This window comes from Quercus suber, unplaced genomic scaffold (assembly GCF_002906115.3).
Source record: "Quercus suber isolate HL8 unplaced genomic scaffold, Cork oak 2.0 scaffold_73, whole genome shotgun sequence".
Lineage (NCBI taxonomy): Eukaryota > Viridiplantae > Streptophyta > Magnoliopsida > Fagales > Fagaceae > Quercus > Quercus suber.
Genome location: NW_027069538.1, coordinates 33,423 through 53,128, shown reverse-complemented (window position 1 = coordinate 53,128; position 19,706 = coordinate 33,423). Strand labels below are relative to the sequence as shown.

At 36.7% G+C, this 19,706-nt stretch overlaps 1 protein-coding gene and 1 non-coding gene across 2 annotated transcripts; both read right to left on the bottom strand.

The window, feature by feature from the left end:
• Positions 1-13,156: 13,156 nt before the first annotated feature.
• TRNAK-CUU (transfer RNA lysine (anticodon CUU)) lies at positions 13,157-13,229 on the bottom strand. The gene has a single exon. It is a non-coding gene; the product is annotated as a tRNA-Lys (tRNA).
• Positions 13,230-15,297: 2,068 nt separating this feature from the next.
• LOC112009021 (B3 domain-containing transcription factor FUS3) lies at positions 15,298-19,362 on the bottom strand. Its single transcript, XM_024041371.2, has 6 exons — positions 18,710-19,362; positions 17,558-17,647; positions 17,240-17,340; positions 16,112-16,158; positions 15,952-16,028; positions 15,298-15,856 (listed from the first exon to the last, which is right to left on the bottom strand). The coding sequence occupies exons 1-6, from the start codon at positions 19,043-19,045 to the stop codon at positions 15,569-15,571; spliced, it is 939 nt and encodes a 312-aa protein (XP_023897139.1). The 5' UTR covers positions 19,046-19,362; the 3' UTR covers positions 15,298-15,568.
• Positions 19,363-19,706: the final 344 nt, after the last annotated feature.

Sequence of the window (19,706 nt, the reverse complement as noted above, 5' to 3'; positions counted from 1 at the left end):
AGGATAAGCTTTGGGTATGCCTGGAGATGAGAAGAATGGAGAAATATCTAAAAGGAAAATCTGCCACCACCACATTAAATGCACTGCATTTGCTTTTCTGGCCGCATTAATGTGGAGAAGACTCCTGAACAGTGTCATCTCAGTTACTATCACTCACAGAGAGCTAAAGAGGAGACTTGACGTGACATATACTTGAGTGGACACTTAGATGAAGAACAAGTGGACGATGAAAATGATGAGGAAGGGTACTATATAAAGAAAAAAAGCCTCTGATAAAGAGGGGAAAAGAAAAAAGGAGTTGACGGTAGCTTTAGAATTGTATTCATCTTTCATTCAATAATTTACCTCCTCGGACATCAATTTGAAAAGATTTGAAGTGTGTTTTTATGTCAGTTCATTCTTTAACACCATAGTTAACTATTATTTAGTTCACAATCAGCCTAACTCTTTTGCCTACTCTTTACAAATTCATTGTTCTGGGTTCATTGGGCTCATAATCTAAACCTATTGGACTTGGGCTACAAAAACAGACCCTACAATTGGCGCTGTCTGTGGGAAGAGCTTGAGTGAAAGTGGAAGCAACAGTTGATAATGGCTGAACCAGAGCAACAACTAGCAGAATCTAGGGCATCCCAACACGTAGACCCTTTTCTCAATTTGGAGCAGAGACAAGATCGTGAAGGTAGTGTGCATACTACGCACCCTGAGCGAAGCCAACCACATGGAGGAAGTCATGTGTCTCATGTAGAGAAGAACAACTAGAAATTGAGAGGCTAAAGAGGGAGTTGCGCCATGCAAAGAGGAAACGGATTTCTTTGCATTCTGATGAAGATTTAGGTGATGAGCAGGATGTCACTTACGAGTAGAGATCTTGGACATCAATCAGTGAATCCTTTTCCTATGAAGAGGAGCATCGTCGCAAGAGGCAACCTCGAAGCCCATCATGTGGAGGTGTAGGGAATGATGCCTTGAATCAAATCTCTAGGTCACCCTTCACGCGCAGGATTGAAGAAGCGAGACTTCCTCGGCATTTTAACCAGCCGACCTTCACCATCTATAATGGTAAAATGGACCCTGTGGAACATATGATTCACTTTAATCAGATGATGGATGTCTATTCCAGAGATGAGACTCTGATGTGCAAAGTTTTCCCCTCTAGTCTTGGACCAGTTGCAATGAGATGATTTGACAGCCTAGAAGCAGACTCTATCGACTCCTTTAGAGAGCTTACTCAAGCATTTAGTTCCCATTTTGTCACATGCAGAAGAGTGGCCAGACCCTTATCTTTACTGTTATCCTTGAGCATACAAGAGGGTGAGACCTTGAAAACGTATTCAGATAGGTATTGGGAGATGTTTAATGATATGGAGGGCAATTTTGATGGAATGGTCCTTAGCACATTTAAGCTCGGCCTCCCCACTGACCATAGTTTGAGGAAGTCCTTAACTGGCAAACCAGCTACTAACATGTGTCAACTCATGGACTGTATCGAAAAATATAAAAGAGTTGAAGAAGATCAACAGTAAGGGAAGGGAAAGGATAAAGTTATCCCCCAAGAGATGAGGGATTTCAAGTCGGACCATTACAATAACAACAAACTACAGAGAGATTTCGCTGGGCAGTCAGGATCAACAAACTTTCAAGCAGTTAACATTGTATTCAAAGAGCCAGTACACTAGGTTTTGGAAAAGTTTAAGAATGAACCATTCTTTAAGTGGCCGAATAAGATGGTAGGGAAGCCTGAGAGGCGTAACCATAATCTCTATTGTCAATACCACTAAGATCATGAGCATACCACAGAGGATTACAGGAGCCTGTGGGATCATTTGGACTAACTAGTCTGCGAAGGTAAATTGAGATACCTCTTGCATCACTCCAGTGGCCGAGGAAGTCAGGTGAACTCGGAGCCCCAGAGAGATGACTCTTCAAAGCCTCCATTTGGAACTATCAATGTCATCTTCGCCGCACTAGGGAGGACAGGATCCTGGCCGTCCAAGGTTATGTTGGTAGCCCGATTACCTACAGGGGACTTTGGCCAAGGTTCGAGGAGAGCTAAACTGGATACTCAACTGGTTCTAGGGTTCTCGGACAAAGATAAGATTGGAACCATCTAGCTCCATGATGATGCTTTGGTAATCACCCTTAGGATTGGTGGGTATGATGTGAAGAGGGTAATGGTGGACCAAGGTAGCGCGGTAGAGATAATGTACCCCGATCTTTACAAGGGGCTGGACCTAAAACCTGATGACTTAACACCATACAATTCTCCCCTGGTTAGTTTTGAAGGAAGAGTTGTCATCCTGAAGGGCCAAATACGATTACCCGTACAGACTGGCTCAGAGGTGGTGGAGGTGGATTTCATTGTTGTAGATGTGTATTCCCCTTATACGGCAATTGTATCCAAACCTTGGCTCCATACGCTAAGGGCTGTTTCTTCTACTTTGCATCAAAAAGTTAAATATCCATTCGAAGGGCAAGTTTGTGAAATCCGGGAAGATCAGTCCGCAGCCAAACAATGCTTAGTGGCTGCCATCCAGCATAAGCCCGAAACGGAGTCCTCGGCCAAGGCCGAAAGGGGCTTATAGCAGTTAAAAAATAGGGCACCGCCCGTCGAAGATCCATACGAGGGTGCTAGATGTGAAGGTTTAATAAAAGTTGTTATTAGAGACGATCCCGAAAATTTTTTTCAAGTCGGATCTCAAATGCCTCCACTAGAGAAGGAGGAGCTAATAGAATTCCTTAAAAGAAACCTTGACGCATTTGCCTGGAACGCTTATGAGGCCTAGGGGTGGATCTAGAATTCATTTGTCACCATCTGAAGGTCAACCCATTGATCACACCTAAGAAGCAGCCTCCTTGGCACCCATCTAAAGAGCATGCTGATGCAGTAAGAGAAGAAGTAACAAAGCTCAAACAAGCTGGAGCTATTAAAGAGATTTTTTATCTTGAGTGGCTAGCGAACATTGTGGTGGTGAAGAAAAAGAACGGGAAATGACGAGTGTGTGTAGACTTCACTGACTTAAATAAGGCTTGTCCTAAGGATCCATTTCCTATGTCAAAAATTGATCAGTTAGTAGATGCCATTGTCGACCACCCTCGGATGAGTTTCCTAGATGCTTTCCAAGGTTACCACCAAATACCGTTAGCCCTAGATGATCAGGAGAAGACTGCATTTATCACCCCTATTGGTAACTATCATTACAAGATGATGGAATTTGGTTTGAAAAATGCAGGACCCACTTACCAAAGGATGATGATGAGGATGTTTGAGCCACAGTTGGGCAAAAGTATCGAGATTTATATAGATGACATGGTGGTAAAAAGCAAGATCGTTTCTTAACATATAAAGGATCTTGAAAACATTTTTGAAGTTCTAAGAAGGCACAAGCTACGCCTAAACGCCTCCAAGTGCTCATTTGGTGTGGGGTCAGGCAAGTTTTTGGGGTATATGGTGACTTACAGGGGAATCGAAGTTAACCTCGATCAGATAAAGGCCATCCACAATCTACAGGCTCATTGGAATCCCAAAGAAGTTCAGAAATTGACCGGAATGACTTCTGCCCTAAATCGATTCATCTCCCGATTAGCAGATAGGTGTAGACCTTTCTTCTCGTTGATCAACAAATGGAAGGAATTTGAGTGGACTGAAGAATGTGCTGTGGCCTTTCAGCAACTTAAGGACTATCTCGCTCGGCCACCCATCATGTCTAGTCTTAAGCCAGACGAAGTCTTGTTTGCCTACATTGCTGTGGCACCTTGTGCTCTGAGCTTGGTGTTAATACAAGCAGATTGTGGTGTGCTAAAGCCAGTTTATTATGTAAGTAAGTCGCTGCATGAGGCCGAGGTTCGTTATTTGCCACTAGAGAAGGCTATCCTGGCAGTAGTGCTTAGTACACGAAAACTACCTCATTATTTCCAATCCCATATAGTCATTGTTCTTACCTAGCTCCCACTCAAGGCTATACTCCGGAGTGCTGACTACACCAGAAGGATCGCTAAATGGGGCATGATCTTATTGATATCAAGTACATGCCTCGCATATCGGTCAAGGGTCAGGTCCTGGCAGATTTGGTGGCCAAGTTCACGGAGCCTCGATTAGAAGAAATAACGCCAACCTCGGACATGGATGAAAAATCGGTTGGCATAATTTCTCAATAAAGCCCCTCGCATTAGGAAGTATACGTGGATGGTGCAGCAAACCAGAAAGGTTCTAGAATGAGGCTAGTGCTGATATCCCCTAAAAGAATCATCATTGAAAAGTCGCTAGGACTGGATTTCTTAGCAACAAACAATGAGACGGAGTATGAAGCTCTACTAATGGGAATAACTATGGTTCGAAGAATGGGAGGAAAGTCAGTAGAGGTGCTCTTGGACTCGAGATTAGTCGTTAGTCAAGTACAAGGTGAGTTTGAGGCGAAGGATGAAAGAATGCAAGGATACTTGAGCCGAGTTAAGCGTCTACAGTCAGAGTTTGAATCTTTTAATTTGCTGCATATCCCCAGAAATGGTAATGCGCATGCTGACTCTTTAGCCACACTTGCTACCTCTTCGGCGCAAGATTTGCCGAGGGTTATCCTCGTTGAAGACTTGCATGGCCCTATAGAGGCAAGAAGAAAGGTAGCCCAAGTTCACCAAATCAGGGCCGAACTCAGCTGGATGGATCCTATAATTAAATTCTTGAAAGAGGATATTTTGCTCGAAGAGAGGGGCGAAGCTGACAAAATTCGGAGGAAGGCGACCAGGTTCTAGCTATCCGAGGAACAGAAATTATACAAACGTTCCTATTCAGGACCGTACTTATTATGCATGCATTTTGAAGCGGCTAAGTTACTACTAGAAGAGCTACATGAAGGAATCTGTGAGAGCCACATTGGAGGTAGATCCTTCGCTCACTGAGCCATTACTCAAGGTTACTGGTGGCCGAATATGCAAAAAGAAGCCCATGAATATGTTAAGAAGTGCGACCAATGTCAACGGTTTGCCCCAAACATTCATCAGCCAGGGGGAACCCTTAATCCGCTATCCAGCCCGTGGCCTTTCACTCAATAGGGTTTAGATATCGTAGGTCCATTCCCTAAAGCTGCAGGAAACAGGAAATACCTTCTGGTCGGCACAGATTATTTTACTAAATGGGTCGAAGCTGAATCTCTAGTTAACATTAGAGGCGTAGATGTGCAGAAATTTGTGTGGAAGAATATTGTCACTCGGTTTGGGATTCCTCATACTCTTATTTTGGAAAATGGCTTACAGTTCGATAGTAAAGCATTTATGAATTATTGTAGTGAATTGGGAATCACAAACAGATACTCCACCCCTGCCTATCCCCAGGGGAACGGGCAAGCAAAATCAATTAACAAGGTCATAGTTAATGGATTAAAAAAGAGACTAGACGATGCAAAGGGCAAATGGGTGGAAGAACTGCCACACGTACTGTGGGTATACAGAACTACACCTCGTAGGTCTACTGGAGAAACTCCCTTCTTAATGATCTACGGAGCTGAGGCTGTCATACCTCTTGAGACTGGGTTCCCAACTATGAAGACTAGTTTGTTCAATCCAACTAGCAATAATGAGCAGCTAGAAAAGAGTTTGGATCTGATTGAAGAACGGAGAGAAAATGCAATGGTCCGATTAGCACATTACCAACAAAAGCTCAAGCAGGGTTATGATGCCAACGTAAAGCTAAGGCCTCTAGAACCTGGCGATTTGGTACTCAGGAAAGTTGTGGGCACTGCAAATAACCCAGCTTAGAGAAAGTTAGGACCTAATTAGGAGGGGCCATATCGTATTACTTCAGGAGCTGGCATTAGGGCATATTTCTTGGAAGATTTGCATAGTCATGTAATACCACGCCCCTAGAATGTAAACAACCTTAAATGGTATTATTATTAATTAAGTCTTTACTTTAATCATTGTGCCAATTTATTATGTAAAATCTTTGGACCTCTCCTAAGTGTTTAAACTTAAATCCAATCATGCCTGAAATCCTCGAACCAGATGATTTGGGTTAGTTAACACTCGTTTACAAGTCTCCTAAGTGTTTAAACTTAAATCCAATCATGCTTGAAGTACTCGGACAAGATGATTTGGGTTAGTTAACACTCGTTTACAAGTCTTCTAAGTGTTTAAACTTAAATCCAATCATGCCTGAAGTACTCGGACCAGATGATTTGGGTTGGTTAACACTCGTTTACAAGTCTCCTAAGTGTTTAAACTTAAATCGGACCAGATGATTTGGGTTAGTTAACACTCGTTTACAAGTCTCCTAAGTGTTTAAACTTAAATCCAATTATGCCTGAAGTTCTCGGACCGGATGATTTAGGTTAGTTAACACTCGTTTACAAGTCTCCTAAGTGTTTAAACTTAAATCCAATCATGCTTGAAATCCTCAGACCAGATGATTTGGGTTAGTTAACACTGTTTACAAGTCTCTTAAGTGTTTAAACTCAAATCCAATCATACCTGAAGTCCTCAGACCAGATGATTTGGGTTAGTTAACACTCGTTTACAAGTCTCCTAAGTGTTTAAACTCAAATCCAATCAGGTCTGAAGTCCTCGGATCAGATGATTTGGTTTAGTTGACACTCCTTTATATTTTGACGAAGTGTTTGAACTGAAATCTACTTATGCCTGAAGTTCTCGGACCAAATGATATGGGTTAGTTAACACTATTTTATGGTCATTATCAAAGTTTAAATTTAACAAATCATGCCTAAATAACTTCGTCTTGTAGTCTTAAATATTAGAATAATCCAAAAATCAGTACTTAGCAATACTCCTTGTGGATATCCAAGAAAACCTGTAATATTTTCACATCATTCTTTGCATTCTATATTTGTTAATAACTCTTGTATGACCTACTTCTTCCAGTATTTGAATAAGGTGTTTACATCACTGGCCTGATATTATTGTTAAGTCTGCCTGTATAACTGTAGTTACAAGTTATAGTTATTCACAATAGTAAATTTCATAACATGTACGACGAAGACAGAGAATAGAAGAACAATTTCATTAATTAAAAAGAAAGTACATTGCAATCCCTTACAAAAAAAAAAAGAAAAAAAAAAAAGAAAAAAAAGAAAAAAAAAGAAAACTAATACAAGTACAAAATAGAAATTCTTAGATATCTAAGTCTTCGTGTGAGGAGCCAAAGGGTCAGCAGTATGGCTGGGCTGGGTAGCAGCATCCGTGGTCTAATTCTCAGCCCGCTTGCCCTGGCCTCCAGTCTGACCAGACTCTTTGGTGCTTCAGTAGGATCAGGAAGGGTCTGGTTGACTACAGGCTGCTTGAAGCTTTTGGGATTTGTAATGTCTGGGTGGTAGAAAAACACTCTTAGGCTGCCTTAAGTCAGCCTCTTGAGGACCCCAGCAGCTTCAAGGGCTTTATCCCAAGTTACATCACAGTATTCCCTGCAGACCTTTGCGAACTCCTCAGTGAGTCTGAGTTGGGTCTCCTCCACCCCAAGAGTATATGCTGCCTGTCTCTCAGCCTCCACTACCTCTTTGGCCAGCTGAGCATCTTTTTGGCCAACTGAGCAGCTTCCTTAGCTTCTTTAGTTCATCACGAAGACCTTTGACCGACTCTCTCTCTGTCTCCAAATTGATCTCGGTCATGTGCAACTGCTTGCGTTGGTCTTCGGCCTGCGTTTCAGCGGTCTTCAGGCCAGTATCAAGATTATCCCTTTGGCTTATTCATATCTCTCAGATGCTTGGACAGCCAAGAGTAGTCTTCCTCAGACTACCTAGAGATTTTTCAACCTCAGACTGAGTGTGAGCCTCGGCCTGGGCTTCATTAAAAGTTCTTTTATTCCACTCTTCGGCCACATAAACTTGCTGGTAATCTTATAGTTAGAAGGAAAAAATTTCGATATAAAGTAAAAAAAAAAAAAAAAAAATTAATTAATTAATTAATCGACATTTTAATTGAAAAAAATGGACTAGTTCACTTACCATGGCTAAACCCTTTTGAGAGAAAGAAGAGTTCATACTGACTGAAGCGTCTGTAAGACTCCATATCCTTCGGAAGAGAAGTGGCTACTCTAGGGCTCAGCAACTAAAACCTGCCCTCCCCCTGTGGTAATTCTTGAGGGAGGTATCCAGGATGGGAGCACCGTCTAGCTCTAGCTTAGGGGACCAGGTGTGTGGCCCTCGGCGCACCTCAGCGGTAAGAGCTTCGTCTCGGCTCTTAGTTGACGAGCCCTTTTGCTTCACTGGCCTTTATCTACTTTCTGTTGCTTTGCCCCTTTTGGAGCACCACCTGCCTTCTTTATTATCCGTAGTGGGCCTTTTCTTCTTCGGATCTGGCAATGGTTTAAGCCGAGGTTAGAGGGAATTTGAGGAGTGGTGGAGGAAGACTAACAACTAGCTGAGACGTCCCAGTCTCCTGGGCCCAACTTTTTTGCCCCTATTCTTCATCAAATCTTCAAGCTTGCCATGTCGTCTTCTTCGTCCGACGAGTCTTCTGGAAGACCTGTTATCAAGACAGGAGGGTGGACACTAGATTGCCTGTCAACTTCCTCTCTCGGTGTCCGAAACTTGTATCACTCGAACCTCTTCTGAGGCCTCTCCTCCGAAGGTAAATTTATCATTTTCTCTTCGAGTGAAAAAGTCGAAGAAGCAACACCCTCGCCTTCTGCTGCTGGTTCGAGGGAATTTGTTGAACGGTTGGACGAGCAGCGGTACACCCTACGGATTTGGATGTGCACGAGGGGAAGATCAAATAGAGCCAAAAAGTCTTTCGAGCAACGTCGAAACGAGTTGATGTGATAATCTCCTTGTCTTATTCGTGTTGCCGACCGGCTGAAAATCGGATTGGTTTATGCGTGTAACCAAGAATAAGTGGAACCGACTGGAGTTGCCTGTCTTCACTTACAAAAATTTTGATCCTAGTAGATAATTGAGCGCGGCGGTGTTTGTGAGACTCAGCCGAGGGGAAACGTGGTCTTTATCTGTCAACATCACAACAGAATTTAATAGAAACTTGAAAATAATAACACAAAGAGGACAAAATTGTTAAGAAACGTCGATCCTAAATCTACTGTTAGCAAACCTAAATCTAGGATGCCCCCCTAGCTCTCCTAGTCGGGTTGGGCAGTGAAGACCATCATGCCATGCGCCCGAGATGATCAGATAGTCGTTTTTCATACCTTTGTTAGATTTAAGAAGGCAGGAGACGAGCCTAACAGCGTCGGATCGGGATTTAAGATAATATCCACTCCTTTCTGACTGTGACACTTGTATATATGTACCACGTCAAGCCAGGTGAGTCCCAATCCTAGATGATGGTTCAAATCGTCAACTGCTCCTAAGATTCTAAAGACGTTAGGCGCACATTGTTCAGGACTAAGCCTATGGTTTCGAAGGTAGTTAATGGTGATAGGGCTCATAGGGATAATCATTTCTCATTCTAGGAAGGTGATGATGGGGATTATAACTTCACCCGTCTTTCGATCTGTTAGTATTTCTTCTGGAGGGCAATATCTCAAACCCACATCTTAAGGTATGCGGTATGTGGCCCTAAATTCCTCCATCTGGGCGGAGCTATTCACTAGATACTGAAATCTACCCATCTTAGATAAACAAGAAAGAGGAGACTCTAAACACTGACTGGGGAGCGACTACTCGAAGGCCGAGGAAGCTAGTCGAGGAGAAGATGAAAGGTTTAAGTAAATGAGAACTTACACGAACTAGGTCGGGGAATGATCTTTAAACTCGTAGAGATTCTTGCAAATTCTGGGTTTGATGATTGAAGAGCTCGATGGATTTGAGTGCTTTAGTTCGCTGGAAAGTCTGAGAATCTGCAAAGTAAAGGAGAAAAAACCTCTTCTGGGGCTTTATATGGGGACAAACGAAGGGGTAGGAGTCATCTCGCCTAAATTCCGAGGAAGAACCACGTCCGTTGGATCAATAGTCCACCATTGGATAACAGAGACAAAACGCCGCCTGGAGTAATTAATAGCGCTTTGGGAATATTGAAACGGCAGCAGCAGTTATGAAGCGCCTAAATCTATGCTCTTACACATGTAAACTCAGATATTTTTGTATTGTTGACTTTTATTCCGTAACAAATTAAAATCCTATTGTTTCTCCTCGGATACAAGGGAAAAATTAAAATTTTGAGGGGCTATTGTAGGGGGTGGAAGCTCAAACTTATGCATTGGGCCTAAGACCCTATTTGAAAGATACTGTGTCCGAAGAGGTGAAAGCTGTTGAGAAGGTGTCTGTATGAAAGAAAGATACCTAGAAATAAAGGGGAACAGTCCAAAGAGAGCACCAGTGGTCCGAAGAGGTCATTCTCCTCGGATGCAAAGATTCTTGGTCAAGCAAATATTTGGATGGTTCGAGTGATATTCCTAACGACTTCAGTGATAAGGATAAGTTTTGGGCTTGCTTGGAGATGAGAAGAATGGAGAAATATCTAAAAGGAAAAGCTGCTACCACCACATTAAATGCACTGCATCTGCTTTTCAAGCCACATTAATGTGGAGAAGACCTTTGAACAGTGTCATCTCAGCTACTACCACTCACAGAGAGCTAAAAAGGTTACCTGACGTGACATATACTCAAGTGGACACTTAGATGAAGAACAAGTGGATGATGAAGATGATGAGAAAGGGTGCTATATAAAGGAAAAATGCCTCTGATAAAGAGGGGAAAAGAAAAAAGGAGCTGACGGTAGCTTTAGAATTGTATTCATCTTTCATTCAATAATTTACCTCCTCGGACATCAACTTGAAAAGATTTAAAGTGTGTTTTTATGTCAGTTCATTCTTTAACACCATAGTTAACTATTGTTTAGTTCACAATCAGCCTAACTCTTTCGTCCACTCTCTACAAATTTATTGTTCTGGGTTCATTGGGCTCATAATCTAAACCTTTTGGGCTTGGGCTACAAAAACAGACCCTACAGTTTTCTTTATGTACATTAGTACATGACTAATGGAAAAATGAGATGATATATTTTTAATGATGTGACATCTAATTTTTAATTTTAAAAAAATTACACAATAATTTTACCCAACCCAAACCTGTTTGTGTGCCCTAATTTCACATTTCCTCAATTAATTAATAATATGTTTTGTGTTTTAAAGATTTGGATCAATATTTGTGGTTTTGTTCCTAAACAAAGAGCGTAATAATTTTGAAACATCAAATTATTTAAACAAACTATATAGCTTATCAAATAGTTCATATAACTAAAAGTACTTGTGAATGATTATTTCAGTTGCCATGTAATCGGTCCGAGGATATATATATATATATATATATTTTTTAACTAAATCAATTTGGAGGTAAACAAGGATGGACCCAGGTGGTGGCCCAGATCCTCAGCCCAATATTAAAAAAAAAAAAAAAACTTATTATATATTATATTTTTATAGTTGAGCCCCTTTCCAAAATTTATTCCCACCTCCTCCCCAATATGCCTAGCTAGTCTAGCCCAACTAATAACTATCCAACCCAAAAGCTTAACAAAAACAATAAAAACATTCACAATAGTGATTGTATTTTAGGAAAAAAAAAAAAAACTATTTTACCACCAAAGAATCAAAAAACTGTGTTATTGGAGAAGCTAAAACTAATTTTTTTTTGCAACTACAGTAAACTAATATAAATACTAGTTAATTGCAGCAAGTAGTTAAAAATAAAATACAATATTTTATTAATATTATTTCTCTTCCTTCAATTAAATAAATCAAATTCTCTCTCTTCCTTTATTATTTTAATTTGTTTATATTAGTTTAAATAAAGTGGTAGAAAAATAAAACATTTATATTGTGTGTATTGTAAAATGAGATAGTAAAATAGATAAAGTAGCTTTTTAAGGTGCTAAAAACTAATCTTTTTAGCACCACGTGAATGCTTTAACTTAAAAAAAAAAAAAAAAAAATCATAGCTAGCCTAGCATTAAAAAAAAATTTTTTTTTTTTGTTTTTTTTTTCTTTATTGGTAGATGATTACATTTTAATGTATTAAGAAACAACAATTTTGTGTATTTATAATTAGTTAATACTATATGGATATTTATTTGGAGTTTTTTTTTTTTTCCCTTGTACTTCAACCCCCTCTAACTTGAAATCTTGGGTCCATCCCTAAAAGTAAACTTTGTGCTTTTTATATCGGTGTGTTTGTGTGAAGTTTGTTAATGGGATTAGAATTTGATGGGAAATTTTAAATCTGACAATTTACCTTTTGTCTTTCCTTATACTATTGTTGTTATTAATATTATTTTTAAGTGGGTTTTAATTAGTTCAATTGATAAAATCTATTTTTCGCATAAGAAATATGGGGTTCAAATTGGGGGTGGGGGGGGGGGCATTATTTCAATTAGATCACTATCAATGAAAAATAACAAAAAATCAATTAAACTTGGGAATTACTTTTTAGATAGATAAATAGTGAAGAATGTGAGGTTTGAATCATAGATATGAGATGGAGTATTACAAAGATGTCATTATTATAGGACTATCACTTAAACCATAGTCCTCAAACCCTAATTGAGACTTATTGGAATGGACACTAGAAAAAACTTGGTTTATGAAAACACCAAGTCATATTTTAGTGTATTTTTCTTCTTCAAAATGATATAATTTTCATTAAATTTATTTATATGATAGGATTTTTCAAGTCATTTTATAAGGCCTTTTTATGGTAAAATATCATGTGCAAGTTAACACAGAAAAATTATGTCTAAAAATAATGCTAGAAATATAAACTATTTTACAAAAAAATTTACGAAGTGTTTATGTGATGAGTGATTATTGATAAATAAAAATATGATATTAATGGTGTGGTTAAATGAAAATCATTAAGAGGTTGGCCACGTCAGTATTTTGTAAAAATATTGTAAAATAGTTTATGACTGTAATTTTACTCTTATGTCTAAACAAGTTCTAACTATAAGTTACGTGAATATTTATTGTTTTTAATCAATAGTGATCCATTAAAAAAGTATGTTCAAATTTTCAAACCATTCAAAAATCAAGAGTTTTTTTTTTTTTTTAAATCACCACAAAAATTAAAGGAAGAATTATACAATTAACCATAACTTTACAAGGTTGCCAAATTTTGGTTTAATTTTGAAAATTCAATTGGGCTAATATAAATTCGTAATGAAACATCTAGAAAACTGCGAAAAAAGGAAAAACCACCAAAAACGCCCACCGTGGGGCTCGAACCCACGACCACAAGGTTAAGAGCCTTGCGCTCTACCAACTGAGCTAGACGGGCTACCTGTTATGTACTCCGCTATAATATTTAATCTACGTATTTTGAATGTGTCTTTTTTCTTAAAACAGACATATCTTTAGAATGTTTTTTCGTTTAAACTATTTTAATTTTCCCCCCTTTGGCTTCAAAATTTACCCTTAAAATTTAAATATATTACATATTGTAGTGTAAGATGGGAATTCTAAATATTCATGGAAAATTGAAAGCGGGGTTGGCTCAATATAATTGGTGATAATTCTAAGTCTTTGTATTTAAATGTCAATTAAATAAATTTATTTAATATTAACGAAATCATGGTAAATTTGATGAATTAAAAAAATAATTTGATGAATTAATATTTTAATACTAACCAAACAAAAGTTAATTTCATTAGAGAATCAAATATCATAGTTTAATAATTAAAAATTAAAAAAAATCAATTTTATTATCCTTTTAGAAATGAAGTTTACTTTATTTTAGATAAGGTAATGCATTTTGGTGTTAAGAAATAGATAGAGATTGTTAGGTGTGTGGAAATGGGAAAGAATAGGTGGGTAATGTCAACAACCTATTGTGTTGAATATTGGTTTATAAAAATTAAAGCATTAAAACAATTTTCCCCCCCAAAAAGTTTATGATTTTCAATTGGGTTAAATTTTTATTGGTATAGTATTTTGGAGGTGAGAAAAATGGTACACAACCTTTATTTTATTTTATTTTTAAACAAATTACTATCAAACATTTTTTTATTTTTATGGAATTTATTATCAAACATTAAAATATGCTAAAGGTATTACAAATTTTACTCTATAAAGCATATAAATTGATGTGGCAATGAATGTAATTGGTAGGCTTCAACTAAGTGATAAATAAATGCTCGAATTTTTATGTAATTGGTGACATATCAATTTGTAAAGTCTATGTAGTAAAATTTGTAATATTCTTAACACCACTTTACAATTTTGGGTTTTTTTATAATAATAATGTGGGCTATTTTTGTTAGGTTCTAAAAGTTTAGAACAACTGGCAAATCATGAATACAAACTTATTTAGATATAGATCCTAGAGTCTATAGGTATTATTAGACAATGCTCAAAATGATTCAAGTCAATATTCAAGAATATACAAGCTGCAGAAAGAAGAGTTCAGAAACTGCTTGGCTCGATTGATTGAAAGACAGACTCGACCGATTGAAACACGTATCTGCAAAATTTTAAGTTTGCCCAAACAGCAGTTCAAGTCCATTTAGGATTAAGGTTTCAGATCTATTTCTCTCAGTATTTAAAGGAAACCCTAAGCATGTTTTTAAAAGGTTTTTTGAGAGAGAAAAGAGTATGCCTCTTTTTTGTATCTAGGGTTTTGTATCCAAAAAGTTCTCTCATATCCTCTATCGGTATTATTCCTTGAAGAATCTCAAGATCCATTGGTGTAGAAGTTGCTGCCTTCTCTAGTCATGAAAGGTTTTGATGATCTAAACCTTCAAGAGTGGTATTGGAGTCATAAACAGGAGTGTTTGTGTTTTTTGTCACAAGTGTGGGTGCTTGTGTTGCAAAGGCCAAGGAAAGAAGTAGTCTGTGAATTTGGAGCTTTCATATGGTTGTGATAGTAAATTTTCTACACGAGGTAGTAATAGAATGTTAATGGTCTAAGTTTTATTGTACAAATTTCAATTCTTTCGTAGTGGATCTATTTTACCTTGAGGATGGTTAGGTTAAATTCTCCTCAGGTTTTTTTATCGATTTGGTTTTCCTGGGTCATCATATCATTATGTTCTTTATATTTCCGCTGCTTTGCATGATATGATTGTTTTGTTTTAACTTAGATATGAATAATAAATCTAAGTATTCACTTAGTTAATTAATTAGCTAGGTTAAAAAATCTAGTTTTACAGGGGTCTAAAAACGTACTATTTTTGTAAATGGTGAATTTAGAATTTAAGTGAGAAAGCCTAAAGAAAGAATTATCAAGTTCAAGTTCAAGTTCTTATGAGTCTACAAACAAGAACAAACCTAACTCAAATTGATCCTGAACCAAGTTGAATAATGCAATTTGAGCCAAAATTAAAGGTTTTAACTTGGAATTGGAACTGTCTTACTAATTCCAATATTTTTATTTTGTGGTAACAACTTACATTCATGATTGTCCTGCTGCAAAATGAAATTAGAAGTTTTATAAATATACTTTGTCCAAGTAAATGAAATGCAGGACATTTCAAAAGTTTTACACTTGCTATTCTTTATTGCAAATATATGCGCCTATCCCAAAAGTACATTGCTTCAGTACCAAAATGAAGTAGCCCCATTGTTATAGGTTCTAGATTGTGCCCCCTTGTTTAATGTGACACCACCAGTATGATCAACTTAATAGAAGTCATCAAGAGAAAAGTTGTCTACAGATCCGAAGCCTTCCAAAGATCCAATTCTTGAATAGCTGGTCATCGAACCACCCAAAAAATCAAGCGGTGAGTCATTTGAGAAGGTTGTAGTGTCATAGATAAATGACATGCTTGTAGCATTATCTGTGGGATAATTCTCAAACAAGGAACTTGGTCGGTAGGGCTCATAATCATAAAGAAAGAGGTCATTAGCATCATTCCTAGTTATGTCACTATATACATCTTGTTCAGAAGCCTTTCTTGCTTGAATGACCTGCAACAATATCCAAAAGGTAACAAAAATTTTGGTAAAAAAATTTCAATCCAAAACTTATAACATATCTAAAGCTGTAAATTGGTTTAGCATACATAGTTGTGATTTTGATTGTCTTGGTAAATCATAATAAAGTCTCCAAGTTGTAAGCCATGTGCATTGACAAATTCTCCTGAGAAAACAATATGCATAAGTGATAATCCAAGGTTTAAAATAACAAAGAAAGGAGATAAAATTAAGAGGCAAAAAGTATACCAGTATTTTCAAGTACATACATTCTGCTATTGTTATTTGGCCAATACCTGCCTTGAAAAAAACCAAGATAATGAACATTACATGATAATGAACATTACATATCTAGAGAAGAAAATAAAATAAAATATATTATTTTGGTTTCACATGCAACTCTATACTTCTCTACAAGCTTATAAAAAAAATATTTCTATTATATCAACTTTTAATATAACAAAATTAATATAGTTGTGTTAGACACAATATCACATCTATAAGTTAAAAGTCATTGTAATAGTAACTTAAAATTGGTAAATTATTACATCAACAATAATTAGTTGCAATAATTTATAATTTTCAGTTGTAATAGACTTTATTACCTTATTGCACTAGAAAAATTTATTGCAATAAACTAAAATGAATAAAAAATTATTGCAATACCTTGATACCAATTAATTTTGCAATCTATTACAATGAAAATTTTGAATAGATAACTTATTGTAACAATTTAATATCAATTATTTTACAATCTATTGCAATGCTAGACATAAAACTACAACGAATATGTCATTGCAATAATGGATATCAATTATTTTATAATCTATCGCAATGATAAACATGAAACTACAATGAATATATCATAGCAATAGTAGATATCAATTATTTTTACAATCTATTGCAATGACAAATATAAAATAATTATTTATTACAACAAAAATATATATATTGCAAAAACATATATATGATTGCATCAACTTTTTCATTAAAATATATGGAGTTTATTGCAATAAAATTATTTGATACATAAACCTATTACTTTATATTTTATTACAATACCTCACATTAACTATTGCAATGACTCTGATATTATTGCAAAGATTTCTTTCTTTGTAACAGACCTTTTTATTTTTTATTTTTTTGGTAGTGCTTCCAAATGAAATGACTCTTAACACATTTAAATTGAAAAAGCTTCCCACAAGAAAAAGACACATATCTTGGCTTGCTGTGTTTATAATTGCAAAAAATTGAAAAGGCTAAGATACTTAAGGACATTATTATATACGATATATTCATATTAATACATGTATGCTTTATACAATATCAACAAGTTCCAATGCACTTGGTGGGCAAAGAGAGCCAGAGGAGTCGGACCTGTACTTGAAACTCCATACATGCAAGCCATCTAGGTCGTCCATGTTGATAAGAATCCCCTCCTTCGAGTCGAGGATGGGGAGGTGAGCCTCTGCTGCTTTCTGAAATTAAGTCGTCTCATGATAGCATTCATTAGGTTAGCTTTATGAACAAAAATGTCAGCATATTTAGGTATACTTTAAGACAGATTGCATTATGTGAACCTTCCTAATTGGTTAACAAAGAGTACCAGTTCAAAGTCCATTCAGAGCATGATTTTTGTTAGCACCACTATAGTGCTAAATTCCAATTATATATTAAAGAAGTAAAAACACAAACCTTTGGGAGTATCATTCTCCTAAGGGAGCTTACATCACTGTTCCTAAGCTCCTTTTGGAATAGGAATCTCAACCTCCTTGGATCAATTTCCTAAAGCATAACACCATTTGATATTTGAGTTATTAAATGAAATACTAAACAAAAGCCCTAATCCAACAAAATGTTTCAAGGAAAAATGATAATAAAATTGAAAAGCTTAATTGACCAGTTACAGGAAATTAACCAAGTCTCTTTGACTAATGAGGAAAACACGACGACCTCAAGTCTGAAAGTAACACAGCTGTCAGTGTGTCATCTAACGTTGCAAATATCTTGCAACCCAAAATAATTATCGAGCTTTATATATACTAAATTACTAATTAGGGATAACTAATTCCTTGTAAAAAATGTTTCATTTGATTGAATTATTTTGCATAAATTTATCAGCTAAAAATAAAACCTGAATTAATTGGACTAGGATTGGAACTTGAAAACCAATCGGTTGTATGCAAAAATTAGAATTCATATAATATTTCTATATAAAAAAACTTTACAAATTTTCTCAAAATAGTTAGGGCCATTTTGTAATGTTGTTCTAGTAATATTGTTTGTATTTTTTAAAAATACGTATGTGTAAAAAAATGTGTAAAAATTTATGTAATATTGTTTAAAAACTAAAATCATATATTTAAACATACGTACATACTCCTAATTAAAAGAAGATTCAATTCACGAGTTTCGAAACTTCAGTCAAACACCCGCTACCAATTTCGTCTTTTAATTAAAAATTTCTTATTAACCCCACCGATTCCATGATTGATCTGATTTTTCACGTCGTTAAGATAATATAACAATAAAATTAAGTAACACACTCATCCCAGCAAATTGTTGTCACCTGATAAATCTATATATATAAATCAAAGCTCTCTGTTTAAAATCATAAATTCCAAAATCGATATATAGTTATTATAAATCAACAAATCTCACCTGGCCAGGTCAACACAAACATTATCAAGTACTGAGAGAGAAGCAAAGAAGTCAAAAACCCATTTTATATATAAGGAGCAACAAATATCAAATACAGAACAGTAAGACTTACAACAAAACCCACATAAAAAAATTGTGTAACATAAAAAAGGGAAATGAATTAAAAAAGAGAAATTTGAAGCTCACACGTGCAGGAAGAGTGGGTCGAAGGCCAGGGAGTGGGGATGATGGCACTTGCGAGGTAGAGCTAGAAGGAACAAAGGACAGAAGTTTGATGGTGGAAGATGATGATCTCCTCTGCCTAGCCATCCTTTTCCTCCTGTGGAGTACACGGAAACCCGAAACAGCAGAAACAAGGTCATGACGGGTCGAACCGGTCGAGTCCGACCCAGATCCATGATTGGTGGTGGCCTTGGTCTTGTCCCCCTGCACAGTGACAAGCCCAAGCTCAGCCTCTCCACCTGCCACAAAACCAGAGGCCACCTCGGTTTTTTCATGAAGTTGGTCCATCATATTCATCATTGGCACTCTTTAGGGTTTTTTTTTTTTTCTTTTTTTTGGTGGATTTGGGTTTCTGTGAGTAAAAACACACAGTGGGTTTCTGATGGACGCTCGGCAATCACGAAATGGGTAAGACTGAGGAGTAGTGGGTAAAGTAAAGATCTCTCTCTCAATATTGGGTGCACTAACTTTTTCTTATTTTTGCTATTTTTAGCAAGGGATTTTGGTGATTTACATTGCTGCCTCTGGTTTTTTGTGACATTTGTGCATTCTGCATTCACGTTTCCATTTACATCTTTTGTTCTCATTATATATATATAATACAGCCTTTTTATTTTCATTAATGGAGGGGGTGGTGTTGGCTTAATTCAGATTTGGAAGCACTAAACTAGGGTTAAAAGTTTTGCTGGCATGGGTGACACATGTGAAATATGGATTCATGCTTGGTTTTAGATACTTTGTATCTTTTTGTGATATGGGATTTTGATGATAAACTAAACCAGAGAGAATACCAACTAGGGTTAGGGTAATAGTGATTACAAGGCCTGAGGTGCGAGTGACAAATGTAAAATATGCATTCATGGTTGAATTTTATATACCCTTTTGTTTGTTATTGTTTATAAATATTTTGGTGAAAATGGGGGGTTGATGATGATGATAATAAACTAGACCAGAAAACCAG

Bases quoted from the DNA above. Each gene is read 5' to 3' on its own strand.
- LOC112009021 (XM_024041371.2), bottom strand. From the start codon at position 19,045: ATGATGAATATGATGGACCAACTTCATGAAAAAACCGAGGTGGCCTCT. The intron at 17,648-18,709 runs GTGAGCTTCAAA...GTTATGCTTTAG, and splicing joins GACCCACTCTTCCTGCACGT to GAAATTGATCCAAGGAGGTT. The intron at 15,857-15,951 runs GTATGCTAAACC...ATATTGTTGCAG, and splicing joins ACAATCAAAATCACAACTAT to GTCATTCAAGCAAGAAAGGC.